Source organism: Canis lupus, chromosome 30 (assembly GCF_011100685.1).
Source record: "Canis lupus familiaris isolate Mischka breed German Shepherd chromosome 30, alternate assembly UU_Cfam_GSD_1.0, whole genome shotgun sequence".
NCBI classification, from domain to species: Eukaryota; Metazoa; Chordata; class Mammalia; order Carnivora; family Canidae; genus Canis; species Canis lupus.
Window position 1 is genome coordinate 8,128,032 of NC_049251.1, and position 19,696 is coordinate 8,147,727.

At 40.9% G+C, this 19,696-nt stretch overlaps 1 protein-coding gene across 1 annotated transcript in view; it reads left to right on the forward strand.

The window, feature by feature from the left end:
- Window positions 1-219: 219 nt before the first annotated feature.
- Window positions 220-19,696, forward strand: part of RAD51 (RAD51 recombinase) — a 35,154-nt gene continuing 15,677 nt past the window's right edge. The window contains exons 1-4 of the mRNA NM_001003043.1: window positions 220-476; window positions 6,795-6,897; window positions 9,375-9,512; window positions 18,425-18,542. Coding sequence (NP_001003043.1) covers window positions 6,811-6,897; window positions 9,375-9,512; window positions 18,425-18,542 — 343 coding nt within the window. The 5' untranslated portion in view covers window positions 220-476; window positions 6,795-6,810. The remainder of the gene's footprint in view (window positions 477-6,794; window positions 6,898-9,374; window positions 9,513-18,424; window positions 18,543-19,696) is intronic.

Consider the following 19,696-nt stretch of genomic DNA (forward strand, 5'->3'; position numbering starts at 1 on the left):
GGAGTTGTAGTCCTTGGTCTGGTAAAAGAGAAGGAAGCGGCGACTCCCAAATTGTGAATTAGTTTTTAGGGGTAAAGGGAAGAGGCAAATGCCTCACATGAGGCAAGACCAAGTTCCTTGGACCCAACTAGGGTTCGCGAGCAGCCGCAGAGCGGGCTAGACCTCCGGGCCGAGGGGGCGGGGAGACGTTACGTTGACGCTGGCGTGACCCAGCCGGAGAATTTGGCGGGATCTCCAAACACTCCCCGGAGGGAGCTCTGCGGTTTGAGACCCAGCCTGAGGAGACTGACGCGCCCTTAGGGGCGTCGTTGGGAGCTGAAGCTCGCTTGGGTTGTGTGCGGAAGGCGGCAAAAAGGGAGTAGAAAATTTGGCAGCAAGGGAGGGAGTCCAGAGCCCGTCCAGAGTCGTGCGCGGACCGGACCCGCGGACAGAAGTCGGAGCGCGCAGCCCGGCAGTGAGGAGCGCTGTGGACCGAGGTGAGCGTGTGAGGCGTAGACTCGGCCCCTCCTGCCTCCCGGTGCGTCCCCGCAGTAGCCGAACCGGGCGGAGCCCGTGCCGCCGGCAGCCGGCTTATGGGCCCCTCTGCGCCAAGTGAGAAACCGGAGTTGGCGGGGCGGAGCAGGGTCATGCCCGGGCCCAACCCACCGTCGGGGCTCGTTGTGGCAAAAACTGAAGTGGTCCCCAGGCTCCAGAGCTAGAAGGAACCTCAGAGGCCTTCATTTTCAACACCCGGTTTGGGGGTGGGGGGGTGGGGGCGGCGGGAAAGCCGAGATCCAGAGAGGTGTTGTGATTTAACGTCACAGCTGTTTCTGTCGGGGCCAGGGTTTCCGGATTTCTGGTTAATCCTCTTTCCATTACACCCTGCTTTGCTTACGGAGTACCAGCTTCCAATTTCCTAAAAGGCGTTTTCATTAGCTAATTCAGGCCGTTCGTGTGATGATGCCTGGGGAATGATCTGTAGTGAAGTGGTTTCTTTTGACTGCTAAAGTGAAGTGTAATATGCGTATGGAAGAATATACAAATCAGAAGTGTATAGTATACGCCTCTGATTTCAAAAAGAATATACCTGTGCAGTCATTACTCAGGTCAATAAATAGAACGTTGTCAGCACCCCAACATCCCCTGTTCTCTCCAAAGGTAACCTCTGTATTGACTTCTGACACCAAAGACTAAATTTGCCTGTGTTTGAGTTTTGTGTAACTGATATTATCTATCTTTAAAAGGTTTTGTTTATTCATTTATTTATGAGAGACGCAGAGGGAGAAGCAGGCTCTTCAGGGAGCCTGCTGCGAGACTCGATCCCAGAAGCTCGGGATCATGACCTGAGCGACAGCAGATGCTCAACCGCTGAGCCACCCAGTTTCCCCATATTATGTATATTTTTGTGTTTGGTTTTGCTCAACATTCTGTCTGTAGATTCGTACTTATTTTTGCATATAGTAATAGTTCTTTTTAGTTTCTGTATTGAATTCCTTATTCATTCTGCCCATGCCCATGGTGGACATTTGGGTTGTTTCTAGTTTCTGAGTTTTTAAATGAGAAAATCTGCAGAGAACATTCCTGCGTATGTTTTGGTACAAACGTGTATGGTTTTCAGTTGGTTAGTAATACAGCGTTGAAATTCCTGGGTCATAGCATTTGTCTATATTCAACTTCCACATTTAATGCCAGTTTTCTTTTTTTAAAGATTTTATTTATTTATTCATGAAAGAGAGTGAAGGGCAGAGACACAGGCAGAGGGAGAAGCAGGCTCCATGCAGGAAGCCCGGTGTGGCATTGGATCCCGACACTCCGCATCCATGCCCTGGGCCAAAGACAGGTGCTAAACCGCTGAGCCACCCAGGCATCCCTACTGCCAGTTTTCTGCTACCAATTTACATTTACACCAGCAGTGTATGAGTGTTTAGTTTTTTCACATGCTTGCCAACACTTGATATTGTCAATCTTTTAAAATTTTATCTGTTTTGGTGGCATATAGTAATACTTCGTGGTTTTAATTTTGATTTTCCTGATAATTAGTCAGGTTGAGCATTGGTTCATCGTTTTTGGCCCATTTGGACATCTTCTATCCTGAAGTACTTGTTCCAATCTCTTGTCTGTTTTTCTATTGAGTTGCCTTTCTCCCTTCCCTTCCCTCTTTCCTTCCCTCTTTCCTTCCCTCTCTCCTTCCCTCTCTCCTTTCCTCTCCTTTCCTTTCCTTTTTTTAAGATTTTATTTATTCATTCATGAGAGAGAGGGAGAGGGAGAAGCAGAAGCAGGCTCCATGCAGGGAGTCCGATGTGGGACTCGATCCTGGGACTGCGGGATCACACCCTGAGCCAAAGGCAGATGCTCAACCGCTGAGCCATCCAAGTGTCCCTATTGGGTTGCCTTTCTTGCTGATTTGAAGTTCTTTATATATTTTAATTATCAGCCCTTAGTTGTATATATGGTAAATATTTTGTCTCCCACCTGTAGTTTGACTTCATTTTCTTAATAGTGTCTTTTGATGGATAGAAGTTTTAAGTTTAAATGTCCGATTTTTCAGTCTTTTTTTTCGTTGTTGCTTTAAGAAAGTTTTATCCCAAAGTCATGAAAACATTCACCTATATTCCAAAAGCTTTGTTTTACCTCTTATATTTAGATCTGTAATCGAATTGGAAACAGATGTTTCTTCTGTATGTGCAGTGTTTTATTTTGTTTTTGTTCTTTTTCTTATTCTGTAAGGCTCTCCCATCAACCTAGCACTTTTTATTGAAAAAAAAAATCCTTTTTCCATTCTCTGTAATTCCATCTTCTTCATAAATTATGAAGGGAGGTGTTTAAATTTTTTTTTTTTTTTAAGATTTTATTTATTCTGGGCAGCCCTGGTGGCTCAGCGGTTTAGTGCCACCTTCAGCCCAGGGCTTGATCCTGTAGACCCTGGATCGAGTCCCACGTCGGGCTGCTTGCATGGAGCCTGCTTCTCCCTCTGCCTGTGTCTCTGCTTCTCTCTCTCTCTCATTCTCTCATTAAAAAAAAAAAAAAAATCTTAAAAAAAAAAGATTTTATTCATGAAAGACACAGAGAGAGGCAGAGACATAGGCAGAGGGAGAAGCAGTCTCCATGCCAGAAGCCCATTGTGGGACTTGGGACTCTAGGATCATGCCCTGAGCCGAAGGCAGACGCTCAACTGCTGAGCCACCTAGGCATCCCAAGATGTTTAAATTTAAACTGCATTCAGGTGATTCCAGTATTTAACATTATCAGAGATATACATTATGCTAAATTTGCCATCTAAGAGATCTGCATCTGAACTAATTAAGAACAAATGGTCATTTCCAAAGAAGACACAAATTAATTGCAAACAGACACATGAAAAGGTGCTCAACATCATTAATCATCAGGGAAATACAAACCAAAACCGCAATGAGATATTATGTCCCATCTACCAGAATGGCTAAAATTAAAAAGATAAGAAATAGGGGAGCCTGACTGGTAAGGATGTGGAAAAAAAGGAACCCTCATGAACTGTTGGTGCACTAATTTACATTTGTGCAGCTGCTGTGGAAAACAGTATTGAGATTCCTCAAAAAATTAAAAATGGAAATACCATGTGATCCAGTAATTGCACTACTAGGTATTTACCCAAAGAAAAAACACTAACTTGAAGAGATATATGCAACCCATTGTTTATTGCAGCATTATTTATAATAGCCAAGATATGGAAGCAACCCAAGTATCCATCCACACATGAATGGATAAAGGATATGTACACACACACACACACACGAGATCTTCCCCTTTGCAACAATATGGGGGAACCTAGAGGGTACTATACTAAGTGAAATAAGTCATACAGAGAAAAAAATATGATATGATTTTATTTATATGTGGAATGTAAAAAAAATAAATGAACAAACAAAAAGCAGAAACAGACCCATAAATACAGAGAACAAACTGATGGTTCCCAGAGGGGAGGAGGAAGAATGGGCAGAGGGGTGAAAGTGAGTGAGAGGTACAGGCTACCAGTTATGGAATGAAAAAATCACAGGAATAAAAGGTAGAGCATAGGGAATATAGTAAGTGATATTGTAATAGTGTTGTTTGGTGACAGATGGTAGCTACACTTATGGTGAGCATAGCATAACATACAGACTCGTCAAATCACTATATTGTACGCCTGAAACTAGGACACCTGAAACTAATGTGACATTGTGAATCAACTTTACTTTAAAAAAGTTGGGAGATGGGCAGCCCAGTTGGCTCAGCGTTTTAGCACCTGCCTTTGGCCCAGGGTGTGATCCTGGAGGCCCCGGGATCAACTCCCACGTCAGGCTCCCTGCATGGAGCCTGCTTCTCCCTCTGCCTGTGTCTGTCTGTCTATCTCTCTCTGTCTCTCATGAATAAAATCTTAAAAAAAAGAAAAAAAAAAAAAAAAAGGGCAGCCCCAATGGCTCAGCGGTTTAGCGCCGCCTGCAGCTTAGGGCGTGATCGCCTGCAGCTCAGGGCGTGATCCTGGGGACCTGGGATCGAGTCCCACGTCGGGCTCCCTGCATGGAGACTGCTTCTCCCTCTGCCTGTGTCTCTGCCTCTCTCTCTCTCTCCTCTCTGTGTATTCTCATGAATGAATAAATAAAAAATCTTAAAAAAAAAAAAGTTGTTAAGCAGCTGCCATCAGCTCAAGGCTTGATCTCATGGGGGGTGGGGGGGACCCCCCTCCCCCAATCAGGTTCCTTGCTCAGCCGAGAGTCTGCTTCTCCCTATCCCTCAGCCCTCTCCCCCACCTCATGGGCTCCCTCCCTCTCCCTCTTTCAGATAAAAAAAGAAAATCTTCAAAAAAAGAAATGGTCCCCTTCTGTCAAATCTTGAAGAATAGAGATTTCATATGTGTTCTTTTTTGAGTGACATTTATCCTGATTGTTAAATTGTCCAGATTGTTTTGGTGTGGTTTAAGTTCATTTGTTCTTGTGAACATTAAGACTTGTTTACCTTTAGGGTGCCTAGGTGGCCCATTTGGTTAAGTCTTTGACTCTTGTTTCAGCTCAGGTCATGATCTCAGGGTCATGTGATCCAGCCCCCTTGGGGTTTGTGCTAGGTCTGAAGCCTACTTAAGATTCTCTGGGGGAAAAAAAAAAGAGATTCTCTGATTCTGGGCACCTGGGTGGCTCAGTGGTTGAGCATCTGCCTTCCACGTAGGTCGTGGTCCAGGAGTCCTGAGACCAAGTCCCGCATCAGGTTCCCTATAGGGATCCTGCTTCTCGTTCTGCCTATGTCTCTGCCTCTCTACATGTCTCTCATGAATAAATAATTAAAATCTTTAAAAAAAAAAAAAAGATTCTTTGATTCTTCCTCTCCCTCTGCTACCTGCCCTCCGACGTGCTCTCTCTCAAGATCTAAAAAAATTAATAAATAAGACTTTTTCATTTTACTAACACCACTGAAGAGAATTAAAAGTTTTGTTCTCCATTCTTTTCAACCTGAGCAATCTTAACTATCATAATAACCTGACTAGGTATGGACTTAATGCCTATAGAAAAGGTTTTAGACTGAACGGGGTACTTGAATATTATTTATTCGTTTGCATTCAGTGAGGTCTGAAATTGATTAAAATTGTGATGTTTTAATTTCATACATTCCTATTAGAAGCAGAATATGTGACTACAAGCTATGATCCTTGGCTAAGATGGGAAGTACCTCTCTCAGTCTACTTAATGTCTTAATTTTTTTTTTTTTAATTTATTTATGATAGTCACAGAGAGAGAGGCAGAGACACAGGCAGAGGGAGAAGCAGGCTCCATGCACTGGGAACCCGATGTGGGATTCGATCCCGGGTGTCCGGGATCGTGCCTTGGGCCAAAGGCAGGCGCCAAACCGCTGCGCCACCCAGGGATCCCAGTCTACTTAATGTCTTATCATTAGAAGAAGTAGAGGCTTGGGCAGTCCCCGTGGCACAGTGGTTTAGCGCCACCTGCAGCCCAGGGCGTGATCCTGGAGACCCGGGGTCGAGTCCCACGTCAGGCTCTCTGTGTGGTGCCTGCTTCTCCCTCTGCCTGTGTCTCTGTCTCTATGAATAAATAAAATAAAATCTTAAAAAAAAAAAAAAAGAAGTAGAGGCTTATGGGCAGTTATTCTGTACCTTTAGTTTACTCCTCTCCCACCACCCTCAAACCCTGTTTGCTGGAAAGGAACAATGACATTGAAACAGTTTAACAAACTTTCATGATTCTTTTTTTCTTAATTTTAAGTAGACTCTTGGAAAGTCTACATTCATTTACCAAAAACTTACCAAACACCTAACATGTAACGTATCATGGGATGTACACAAATAAATAAGACTTGGCTCCTACCCTGAAGGAATATGAAACGGGGGAATGGGGGCATAATTGGTCTAGGTAAGCTGTGCATCTTTAAGAAGCAGACTAGTCCTGGCTCTTCTACCATTTCTTTCTTTCTTTTTTTTTTTTTTTTTTTTTTAAGATTTTATTTATTTATTCATGAAAGACACACACACACACACAGGCTGAGACAAAGGCAGAGGGAGAAGCAGGCTCCATGCTAGGAGCCGACATGGGACTCGATCCCGGGACCCCAGGATCACACCCTGGGCCGAAGGCAGGAGCTAAACCACTAAGCCACCTAGGGATCCTCTCTTCTACTATTTCTGATAGAACTAGCTCGATGGAAGGGAAAGCTGGTGAGAAATGTTTTTGTTTTTTTTTTTTCCTGCTGTGGGTAGGTCAGTGATTAGACCAGAAGACCAACAATTCTTCAGAGAGTTATTTTAAAACTAACTTTGCAGCTCTGTACTTTTTCTGGCCATCTATGTTTTTCAGTATTAAATGCAAAGTAATGGCTATGCAAATGCAGCTTGAAGCAAATGCAGATACTTCAGTGGAAGAAGAGAGCTTTGGCCCACAACCTATTTCACGATTAGAGGTATGTGCTTAATTGTTAATTTTGGAATTATAATGCTAGAGTAGAATATTCTACCTATTGGAAGACATCACAACCTTTATATAAACCATTAATTTATTACCTAAGGTCAAGACCCAAATTAGAGTTTTCAGAAGTGTTGTGAAGGATCCTTTGGAAAGGCTTAAGATAGTTGCTAAACATGTCTGGCCATATCTCCTCTGTTAAGAATTCTTCTACTTTATCATTTTTCTTTCTCAGAGTTGGATTGTCAAAAACTAAGAAACTCCTAGGTGGAGTCTCTGATGTTTATACTGTGTTACCTACCAGGGAATTACAGTGGCCTGGGACAGCTATGCCAAGAAGAGAGAGGAACAGTAGCTCTCCATTGACTCATATCTGTGCTGAAGTTACTATTACTAGTAAGACAGCTGTCGTGGTTAGGGAGAAGGGTTTGTGGTTATTAAGGTATAAGAGCCAAGCTCCAATTCAGGACTGAGATCATCATGTGCCACAGCTAGGGCCTTGTGCTATCTCTTCCCGTTGTATAGAGGCCCCCACAGTGTGAGTGCAGATGAGATAGGCTGAAAGAAGTAGGAGGGAAAACAGAGAAAGCCTTCGTTCTTCTGTCTCTTTATACATATTCCTACCATCCCTAGCTAAACTTTAAGACTCCAGAAGTTAATTTAAACAAGTTTGTGATAAATATTCAGAGTCATAACTTCTGGTATCATGAGCATCCTTATAGCCATACATGCATTTTGCTTATTGCTTAATATTTAAAAAAATATTTTATGTATTTATGCATGAGACACGTGCACACACACACACACACACAGGCAGAGACACAGGCAGAGACACAGGCAGAGGGAGAAGCAGATTCCCTATGAGGAGCCTGATGTGGGACCTGATCCTGGGACCTTGGGACCACGACCTGAGCTGAAGACGGACGCTCAACCACGGAGCCACCCAGGCGTCCCGCTTATTGCTTAAATATTAGTAGTAGATCTTGTTTCTATGGGCAAATAGTATGGTCTTCCCTCTCACAAACCCTTTCCAACCTGCAAATACATACCCATTCCACCACCAACTAATATTGTCCCAGCAGTCATGGTTGTGGTGGCTAATAAAACCAAAGCTGAATTTGCAATATAAGTAGGAAGAGGTGCCTTTGGGTGGTTTATTTTGAGAACTGATGTATGAATCCCTGACCAAAAGTAATTTGCCCCCATTTTTTTTTTAAAGATTTTATTTATTCGAGAGCTAGCACTAGTAGGGGGAGGGGCAGAGGGAGACCGAGAAGCAGATTCCCCACTGAGCAGGGAGCCAGATGAGGGGCTAGATCTTAGGACCCTGGGATCATGACCTGAGTTGAAGGCAGCCGCTTAACCAAGGCAGATGCTTAACCGAGTGAGACACCCAGAGCACTCCACTTTTCCCCCACTTTTTTTTTTAAAGATTTTATTTATTTATTCATGAGAGACACACAGAGAGAGAGAGGCAGAGTCATAGGCAGAGGGAGAAGCAGGCTCTGTGCACGGAGCCTGATGTGGGATTCGATCCAGGCATTCTGGGATCATGCCCTGAGCTGAAGGCAGAAGCTCAACCACTGAGCCACCCAGGCATCCCTTTTTCCCCATTTTTAATATCAGTTGTTAGATTAGAGCTTTCTAGTCATTTTTCTACCCTTAGCCCTGAGGCAGTCTTTTTAATTTTTTTTTTAATATTTTATTTATTCATCAGAGACACAGAAAGAAGGCAGAGACGCAGGCAGAGGGAGGAGAAGCAGGCTCCATGCAAAGAGCTCAATGCGGGACCTGATCCTGGGAATCTGGGATAATGCCCTGAGCCACCCAGGCATCCCAGCCCTGAGGCAGTCTTACCTATTTACCTTAGTGTTTAAAAAAAAAAAATCATTTCTTATGTGTGCTTAATGTAGAAAACATTAGAAACACTGTTTTAAGGTGGCTTTTTAGGGCTTAGGCTCTCAGTTTATTTAGAGTCCTAGTTGTAAAAGGTTGAGAGTTACAGATTTATTCCCAGTACCTGTGAATTAGGGGTTTAGTCCCAATTCATGATGTGAATACGTACATGAGATAGTACTACTTTGAAAGTATTGGTTTTCAAAATGAAAAGGTTGATAATTTGTTATTAAATACCTCATATGTACAGCATACTTTTCAAAGCTTTTGCATATAATATCATAGTTCTTCAAAACACCTCTGAAGTGGGTAGGGCAAATATCCATCCACATTAGAGAACTGAAGCTTACTAAAAAAAAATTTTTTTAAAGATTTTATTTATTTATTTATGAGAGACAGAGAGAGAGAGAGGCAGAGACAGGCAGAGGGAGAAGCAGGCTCCATGCAGGAAGCCCAATGTGGGACTTGATCCGGGGACTCTGGGATCATGCCCTGAGCCAAAGGCAGACACCCAACCGCTGAGCCACCCAGGCGTCCCAAAGCTTACATAAATTTATCCGTGGTTTTCTTCCCTTGCAGCAATGTGGCATAAATGCCAATGATGTGAAGAAATTGGAAGAAGCTGGATTCCATACTGTGGAGGCTGTTGCCTATGCACCAAAGAAGGAACTAATAAGTATTAAAGGGATTAGTGAAGCCAAAGCTGACAAAATTCTGGTAAGTACTGCTTATGTAGCCTTAGGGAGGCATTAGGAGGAAAAGTACAAAAAGATATACAGTGAAAGGTAACAGTGTTCCTCCTCCCTTCCTCATTGTGTCATTGAATTCCCCTGTCCAGAGGTGAGTGCCCTAGTTAATTATCTTAGTATGTGCCTCCGTGCATAAATTGGGGTTTTCTCTCAAGGAAATGACAATTTCATGGGATGTGAGTCCTACCAGATTTACAAGTTTGCATTCCCACCAGCAGTGAGTGGTATGTTCCTTATCTTTCTAGAAATTATGATTTCAGGCCTTAGAAATATATTCATTAGTATGTAGCCACTAAAAAGTTTCAAAAAATATTCATTGACATAGGAAGATGTTCCTGATATAAGAAAGCAGCATCATAAAACATGTAAATGTGTATATATATATACATGGTTTTAAAAATGTGTATTTTGTTATATATAGCACATACACAGGATAAATACACTAAAATATTGGTGGTGTTATTTCTAGGTGGTAAGAACATGAACAAATTTTTTTTAAACTTTCTTTATTTATTCATGAGAGACAGAGAGAGAGAGGCAGAGACACAGGCAGAGGGAGAAGCGGGCCCCATGCAGGGAGCCCGATGTGGGACTCCATCCTGGGTCTTGAGGATCATGCCCTGTGCTGAAGGCAGCGCTAAACCGCTGAGCCACCTGGGCTGCCCAACAATTTTTATTTTTGCCTCAATTCTGAAGTCTCTTCATTTTGTAAAATAAACAGGTTTTACTTTCAGGTAGAAAAGCTGTTTTTATTTCTTGTTAACTAGTCACAGGCAAGATTGTTTAATGATGAAAGAATGTGATTTCAAATCATACATTTAGTTTTTAGTTGTTTTTTTTTTTTTTTTTTAACCTTAATGATGTAAAGGTGATTTTACTGGCTTAATGGAAATGAAGTAGTAACCTAGGAATCCCATCCTTTTCATATATATTCCCATCTGACTTTCATAACAACACTGAGAAAATAGGGCTAGTATTACCTCTGTTTTACAGATGAGGAAACTTAAGGTACAATGGCTCAATTATTTACCTAAGGTCATGTAGGCAGTGGAAGAACTAAGACTAGAATCCAGTTATTTTCATTCTATTATATTATGATCTTTTCTCATTTCCCTCCAGTATCTTACAGTTACTATTAATTTTTCTTTTACCATTCACAATTCTGTATGATTACATTTTATTTTATGTACTTATCTTTCGGTTTTGTTTTTTTTAAGATTTTGTTTATTTATTTATGAGAGACACACAGAGAAGCAGAGACATAGGCAATGGGAGAAGCAGGCTCCATGCAGGAAGCCCGATGTGGGATTTGATCCCAGGACTCCGGGATCATGCCCTGAGCCAAAGGCAGATGCTCAACCGCTGAGCCACCCAGGCATCCCTTGGTATTTATATGGTTACACAGTTTGACCCCTGAACTTTTATGTAGCGTAAATATCCATAAAATTACATTTTCATATTTTATGTTATTATAATCACAGAAGTTTTTCTCTGAAAAGATCTTCAAAGGCTAAGGAATTTTCAAAAAAGACTGCATCCTTTGTTATTGGGTAGCTTAACTGTCTTACAGTGTCAAATAAATAATAGCTGAGAGTTTTGAGTATGAGTTCTTACTATCTCATATCAGAGATATTAATATATGCATAATATGATGAATTCTGTTTTATTGAGTATTAAGAGCTTTGAATTTTTAAGCACTGGCAGGGGTTTTACTTCATTTATTTAGACCACTTTGTAATAGTAACTCGGGGCTGAAAAGTTGTAATTTTTTTTAAACATTTATTTTATTTTTTAAAAAAATATTTGAGAGAGCATAAGCAGGGTTGGGGGGAGAGGGAGAAGCAGAGCTGATTGGGGAGCCCATTGCTGGACTTGATCCCAGGACCCTGGGACCATGAACTGAGCTGAAGGCACTTAACCGAGTGAGCCACCGAGGCACCCATTTTATATATTATTAGAGAAAGGAGAGAGAGCACAGGTATTGGGGGTGGGGTGCAGGGAGCAAAGGAAGAGAGAATCCTAAGCCAACAGTGCACTGAGGAGTCTGACATGGGGCTCAGTCTGAAGAGTCTGAGATTATGACCTGAGTGAACCAAAACCAAGAATTGAATGCTTAACCAGCTACACCACCTAGGTGCCCTAAAAGTTTTAATTCTTAATTTAAGTCCTTAAAGGAAAGATGTTGCGATCTATGGAAGTATGAAATTGTCTTTTTTTTTTTTAAAGACTGATTTATTTATTAAGATTTATTTATTTTAGAGAAAGCGTGTGTGCACACACATGAGCACGCAGAGAGGGGAGGGATAGAGGGAGAGGAAGAGAAAGTCTCAAGCAGACTCCAAACTGAGCTCAGATTCTGAGATAACAACCTGAGCTGAAACCGAGAGTCAGGTGCTTAACCAATTGTGCTGCCTGGGAGCCTCTGAAGTTGGCATTCATTATATTATTCAAATATTTTTGTGGAAGTAGTGACTTGATAGAGGACAGTTCTGAGCCCCTAATAACACATCAAAAGAGTCTCTGATACTAAACCTGTAGATATCCCTAAAGTCCTATTTGTTGTTTTTTCTTTCTGGGCATTAATATTTGTGACAGAACAAATCCTGACAGGATCTTTCCTTATGCCTTGTCAGACCTTAGTTTTAGAAATCAGATCAGTGTCCTGCTTTTATGAAAATACAAATACAGGCAGCCCCGGTGGTGCAGCGGTTTAGCGCTGCCTGCAGCCCCGGGTGTGATCCTGGAGACCTGGGATCGAGTCCCACGTCGGGCTCCCTGCGTGGAGCCTGCTTCTCCCTCTGCCTGTGTCTCTGCCTCTCTCTCTCTCTCTCTCTCTCTGAATAAATAAATAAATCTTAAAAAAAAAAAAAAAAGAAAAAAGAAAATACAAATACAAACCTGTAATAAAGCAAAATGAGTTTTACAAAATGATATGGAGCTAGGTCTATTTTTCTGTCCTCTTTGTTTTCAGACATTTTATAATTGTGAATTTCTAGTGGGTAAAGATTGATGATGTTATTTGCTTTTAAAGGTTAAAGATTTCTTCGGTCACTGTGGCTATTCCCTCTCATTCCCCCAAAGTCTTTGAAATTGAGTTTTTTGTTTGTTTGTTTGCTTGTTTTTAAGATTTATTCTTTTTTTAGAGAGAGAAAGAAGAGCACAAATGAGTAGGGCAAAGGGAGAGGGAAAGAGATCTGGACCAGGCTCATGCTGAGCACAGAGCCCCACATGAGGCTCAATTTCACAACTCTAAGATCACAACCTGAACCAAAACCAGGAGTTGAACTCTCAACCGACTGTGCCACTCAGGCATTCCTGAAATTGAGATTTTTAGCAAGAATATCCATTTTTGCAGGGGAGAAAGGAAAATAAAGAAAATCCATTTTTGTATATAAATCAAAGTTGTTGAGAAAGATTTTATGAAAGAAATAATTCATTCAGCGGGTAACAGAGTTTTATGTGATCTTTTCCACATTTACAGAGTTTAATTAGCTTTGGTTAAACTGTGTTCTCTTGGTGTACTGTGAGCACTGATAGATTCAGCAGTTATTTATTGAAATATTTTACTTTTTTTGAGATTTATTTATTAGAGAGCACGCACACATATGTGTGCAGTTGGGGAAGAAGTAGAGGGAGAGAGAGAATCCCAAGAAGACTCCCTGCTGAGCCCAGGGCCCCATGCAGGCTTGATCTCAGGACCTTGAGATCACAATCTGAGCAGAAATCAAGACCTGAGCCGAAATCCAGAGTCAGTCACTTTTTAAAAAATATTTTTTTTAATTTATTCATGAGAGACCGAGAGAGAGAGAGAGAGAGAGAGAGAGAGGGGCAAAGACACAGGCAGAACGAGAAGCAGTCTCCATGCAGGGAGCCTGATGCAGGACTCGATCCCAGGACTCCAGGATCATATCAACCACTGAGCCACCCAGGCATCCCAAGAGTCAGTCGCTTAATGGACTGAGCCACCCAGGTGCCCCGGATTTTCCTTTTATTCACCATTCTATGTTTTATGTACAAAGCTTGATGGTTCTTGGTTATTTCAAAACTATCAATTTAAGACTTGCCCTAGCACAGATGAACTAAACTTATCATGTAAGTGTGAGAATAGTAGTTCTCCCAGATTAGGCTGTTGCATGGTTTTTTACTTCACCTTTCACTTTGGTAATAATATTATGTTCCTGTAAGTCTAGAAAATTTAGGAGTTAAAGTGACAAAGATGGAAAGCATCTCCTATGTTTTTTTTCTTAGCATTTTGTTTTTAAGAACATTTTTTAAAGATGTATTTATTCATGAGAGGCACAGAGGGAGAGGCAAAGACATAGGCAGAGAGAGGAGCAGGCTCCCTGCAGCCTGAGACAAAGGCACTCAACCACTGAGCCACCCAGGTGCTCCTATTACTACAATTTTTTAACTTACTGTAATGCTGAAAGAATTTTACAATGAAAACTCATATACCCACCATCTAGACTCTGCCATTAACATTTTAATATATTTGACTTACCACCTGTCTATTCATCTCTCTATCCAGCAATCAGTCCATCTTGGATTTTTTTTTTATACTTTTCTTTTTTTTTTTTTTTTTTTTTTATTAATTTATTTATGATAGTCACAGAGAGAGAGAGAGGCAGAGAGGCAGAGACACAGGCAGAGGGAGAAGCAGGCTACATGCACCAGGAGCCTGACGTGGGATTCGATCCCGGGTCTCCAGGATCGCGCCCTGGGCCAAAGGCAGGCACTAAACTGCTGCACCACCCAGGGATCCCTTTTTTTATACTTTTCAAAGAAAGTTGTAGATGTCAGTACATTTCCCCCTAAATATTTTAGCATATGTTAAATAGGGTTCAATATTGGTTTACAATCTGACCCACCCTCCTGCTGTGGTATTTTTATTTTCTAATTCTCATTAATCTTGTTTTTTCCTGAAGATTAGTAGAAGTTACAGGAAGAGAGATTATAGAAAAAAGAAGGGAAGAAATTCTCAAAGACATAATAGCAGAAAATTTGCCAGAGCAAAAGGGAAGAAGTCTCACATAGTAAGAACTCATGAAGTATCAAAGACCCACATCTAGACGCATGAGTGTGAAATTTTAGTATACCAATCATAAAAAGATTCTGAAAGCATTCAGAGGGAAAAAAGCAATTTTCTAAAGGAACAAAAATCAGACCACATTTCTTTCTTTCTTTCTTTCTTTCTTTCTTTCTTTCTTTCTTTCTTTCTTTCTTTCTTTCTTTCTTTTTTTAAGATTTTATTTTTTTTCAATAATCTCTATACTCAATGTGGGGCTTGAACTCACAACCCTGAAATCAAGAGTTGCATGCTTCACCAACAGCCATCCAGGTGCCCAGAAAAACCACATTTCTTTTTTTTTTTTTTTTTTTTTAAGATTTTTATTTATTTGTTCATGAGAGACAGAGAGAGGGCGGTGGGCAGAGACACAGGCAGAGGGAGAAGCAGGCTCCATGCAGGGAGCCCAACATGGGACCTGATCCTGGGTCTTCAGGATCAGGCCCTGGACTGAAGGTGGCGATAAACCGCTGAGCCACTAGGGCTGCCCAAGACCACATTTCTTACTGGTATAGCAGCCCGGGTGGTCAGCGGTTTAGTGCTGCCTTCAGCCCAGGGCCTGATCTTGGAGACCCTGGATCAAGTCCTACGTCAGGCTCCCTTCCCTGCATGGAGCCTGCTTCTCCCTCTGCCTGTGTCTCTGCCCCTCTCTCTCTCTCTCTCTCATAAATAAATAAAATCTTAAGAAAAAAAAAAAAAAGAAATCTGACTGGTAGAAGCTAGTAGAGGGATGCCTTCAAACTTCTTTGAGAAAATAATTTTATTTTTTTAAGATTTTATTTATTTGAGAGAGTGCTAACAAGTAGATGGAGGTGCAGAGGGACACGCCAAACCTGGGACCCTGATACCCATATCAGGACCCTGAGATGATGATCCAAGCTGAAGTCACAGGCTGACTGAGCCAGCCACCCAGGTACCCCTGAGGGAAAATAATTTTCAACCTGGAATTTTTTTTTTAATATTTTATTTTTTAGAGAGCACGAGCAGGAGAAGGGGCAGAGAGGGAGAAGCAGACTCTTCCTAATCAGGGAGCCCAACATGAGGCTAGATTCCAGGACCCTGAGACCATGACCTGAACTTAAGGCAGATGCTTAACCAACTGAGTCACCCAAGTGCCCCTAAATCTAGAATTCTATTTGCAGCAATTTTATTTTTTTAGGGGCAGCCCCGGTGGCGCAGTGGTTTGGCACCGCCTGCAGCCTGGGGTGTGATCCTAGAGACCAGGGATCGAGTCCCGTGTCGGGCTCCCTGCATGGAGCCTGCTTCTCCCTCTGCCTGTGACTCTGCCTCTCTCTCTCTCTCTCTCTCAATAAATAAAATCTTTAAAAAAATGTTTTTTTAATTAATTTTTTTGCAACAATTTTATTAAGTACTCAGGCAGAAGAATTATTTTGGGAAGTAATTTAGTACATTTTTCTCTTATTCACTTTCTTAGGAAGTTACTTGAGGACATACTTTAACAAAATGGGGTGGAAAACAAAGAACTATGTTAAATTCCAACTCAAGTACTCAGCGAATGAGGATCAGGGATAGTAGTTAGCTTAGAGAGCAGATAGCCCAATTTGGAGAGGAGAAGGAACTTCAGGTGGAAGGGTTTCAGGAGAATACATGGTAAGGTTGAGAGGTTGGTAAATTTGAGAAATGATAGAAAACACTAGAGAAAGACTCAGATTTAAAAGCAAGGTAAAACCATGATTTTGAAATGGGTAGCATATATATAAAGAAATCATTTGAATTTAACAGCAGAAATCTATGAAGGACATTGAGTTGTTAACGGAACGTAAGTGAAAGAATTGTACCTCTAGCACACTGGTTCTACAATGAATTAATTTTATAAAGCTGTAATATAAACACTGTAATGAGTTTTCAAGTAAAATAGTATTAGAGAAGTTTAGAGAATAATTTAAACCTACTCAACTATTCTTGATTTTCCTTTTTTTTTTTTTTTTTTTTTTTTTTAAGATTTTATTTATTTGGGATCCCTGGGTGGCTCGGCGGTTTGGCGCCTGCCTTTGGCCCAGGGCGCGATCCTGGAGTCCTGGGATCGAGTCCCGCATCGGGCTCCTGGCATGGAGCCTGCTTCTCCCTCTGCCTGTGTCTCTGCTTCTCTCTCTCTGTGTCTGTCGTGAATGAATAAATAAAATCTTTAAAAAAAAAAAAAAGATTTTATTTAAGAGAGCATGTGTGGGGTGAGGAGCAGAGGGAAAAGCAGACTCCTTGCCCTACTAAGCAGAGAGCCCAATGTGGAGCTTAATCCCAGGACTCTGAAGATCAGGACCTCAGCCAAAGGCAAATGCTTAACCGACTGAGCCATCCAGGTACCCCTGATTTTCTTTTTTCTTTGTGGGAAGTTTTTATTTATTTTTTATTTTTTTATTTATTTTTATTTTTATTTATTTATGATAGTCACAGAGAGAGAGAGAGAGAGAGAGAGGCAGAGACATAGGCAGAGGGAGAAGCAGGCTCCATGCACCGGGAGCCCGATGTGGGATTCGATCCCGGGTCTCCAGGATCGCGCCCTGGGCCAAAGGCAGGCGCTAAACCACTGCGCCACCCTGGGATCCCTGTGGGAAGTTTTTAAATGACAAATTTAATCACTACTTGATATGTGTGTATTCAGATTTTTCTTTTTTTTTTTATTGTAGTCAGACTAAGTTTATTTTACCAAATTTAGATTCAACTAATCATCTGTGTCTTGGATGATTTTTGTGAGTTTTGGATTATTGAGTGAATTTTAATGGTTTGTGTCTTTCTAGAAATTTGCCTATTTCATTGAAGTTATCTAAGTGTTGGCATAGAGTTCTGTTTTTGTAAGGTCGATAATGTCCTCTCTTTAATTCTTGATTTGTGATTTGAGTCTTTTTTCCCCCCTTGATCTAGCTAAAGGTTTATCAATTTTCCTGATCTTTTCAAAGAACCAACTCATGGTTTCATTGATTTTTCTCTATTTTATTTCTAGTCTCTATTTTATTAGTTTCTACTCTAATCTTATTTTCTCCCTTCTGCTTGCTTTGTTTAGTGTGCTTTTTCTAGTATTTTTTTTTTTTAAAGATTGATTTATTTAGAGAGAGCGCATGCACGTGAGCACAAGCAGGAGGGGCAGAGGAAGAGGGAGAGAGAATCTCAAGCAGACTCCATGCTGAGCACGAGCCCAATGCAGGGCTCAATCTCAACCCTGAGTTGAAATGAAGAGTCAGATTCTTAACCAACTACACCACCCAGTTGCCTCTGAGTGCATTTATTTTTAAATTTTGGGATTAATCAATTGACTGATTATTGAAGACTTATCAATGACCACAGATGAGATTTAATGTTTTCAGCCTTGATAGCATAAAAGAAAAGATATAGCTGACAGAAATAGGGAAGTAGATATGGAGGGAGATTGAAGGACAGAGGTTCTCAGTTAACAAAGTAGAAAGTTAAGAGATACAGTCTGTGGTTGTTGGAATAGTAAAGGAAGATTTACATATTTTGTTAGACTTCTCACTGTATTGTCAAATTTGTCATAAGTCAGGCAAAGTACCTATGTGTGGGTGTCTAATAGTTTTTTTGGGTTTTTTGTTTTGTTTTTTACTATGTGGATGTATTACTTGAACTAGCAATTAAAAAATTAGTCTTAATGGAGTCTTTAAATTAGTTTTTCCTTTAGTTGCCAGAGAGAGAAAATAATCCTAGAACTATTAGTATTTTGATGGCTTTTTAAAGAGAAATCACTCTGGAAATTTTATTAAATGTTATATCTTCCTGTAGTATGTCTGATTTTTATTTTACTGATAATCATATTTTGTGGATTTGACATTTTTTCTTTTTCCCAGACTGAGGCAGCTAAGTTAGTTCCAATGGGTTTCACTACTGCAACTGAGTTCCACCAAAGGCGATCAGAGATCATACAAATTACTACTGGTTCCAAAGAACTTGACAAGCTACTTCAAGGTATAATAATCCTTACCCTCTGCTGTAAACTGCAGTTGACAAAGCAGTCGGGTCACAGAACAAAACTGAAGTATTTGGGGAGATTTATGTGTTAGTTATGAATAAGAGATAAGAGAAGTATGCAAATTACTTAATATCTCTATGTCTCAGTTTTATTATCTTCATAATAAGAATTAGGCTTCCTACCTTTTTTTTTTTTTTTTTTTTTTTTTTTCCTTCCTACCTTATAAGTGATTAGAATTAAATGAAATCCTATGTATAGGGATCCCTGGGTGGCGCAGCGGTTTAGCGCCTGCCTTTGGCCCAGGGCGCGATCCTGGAGACCCAGGATCGAATCCCACGTCAGTCTCCCGGTGCATGGAGCCTGCTTCTCCCTCTGCCTATGTCTCTGCCTCTCTCTCTCTCTGTGTGACTATCATAAATAAAAAAAAAAAAAAAAAAAAAAAAAAAAAAAAAAAAAGAAATCCTATGTATATATGTATAGCACAGTGCCAGGTACAGAGGAAACATTTAGTAAATGTTAGATGATATCTTTCAAGATTTTATTTCTTTATTCATGAGAGACACAGAAAGAGAGAGGCAGAGACATAGGCAGAGGGAGAAGCAGGCTCCCTGGCAAGGAGCCTGATGCAGGACTCGATCCCAGATCCCAGGGTCACGCCCTGGGCCAAAGGCAGACACTCAACTGCTGAGCCACCCAGGCGTCCCGCATCTATAGTTTTTTAATTACTGCTTATTGACTTGTGATGGTATAGTTCTGTATCTTGACTGTGGTGGTAGTTACCTGAAGCTACAGATATGGTAAAATTGCCTAGAATTCTACACATATATACAAATGAGATGAGTGTATCTGTAACTAGAGAAATCTGAACAAACTCTGTGGGCTACAGTTTTCTGATATTGATACTGTACTGTGGTTATGTAAAATGTTAACACTGGGGGAGGCTGAATGAAGATTTCATGGGACCTGTACATTTCTTTGCAATTTTATGTAAATCTAGAATTATATCAGAATTTAAAAAGTATTTTAAGTTACTGCCTATTGAAAATTGGATTTCCAAATTATGTATCACATCTTTCTGATGAGCTCCAAGGACATTGCTGATTATTGTTTCTAAACATTTGTATTGTGCTAAGAGGTGTTTCTTACTGCT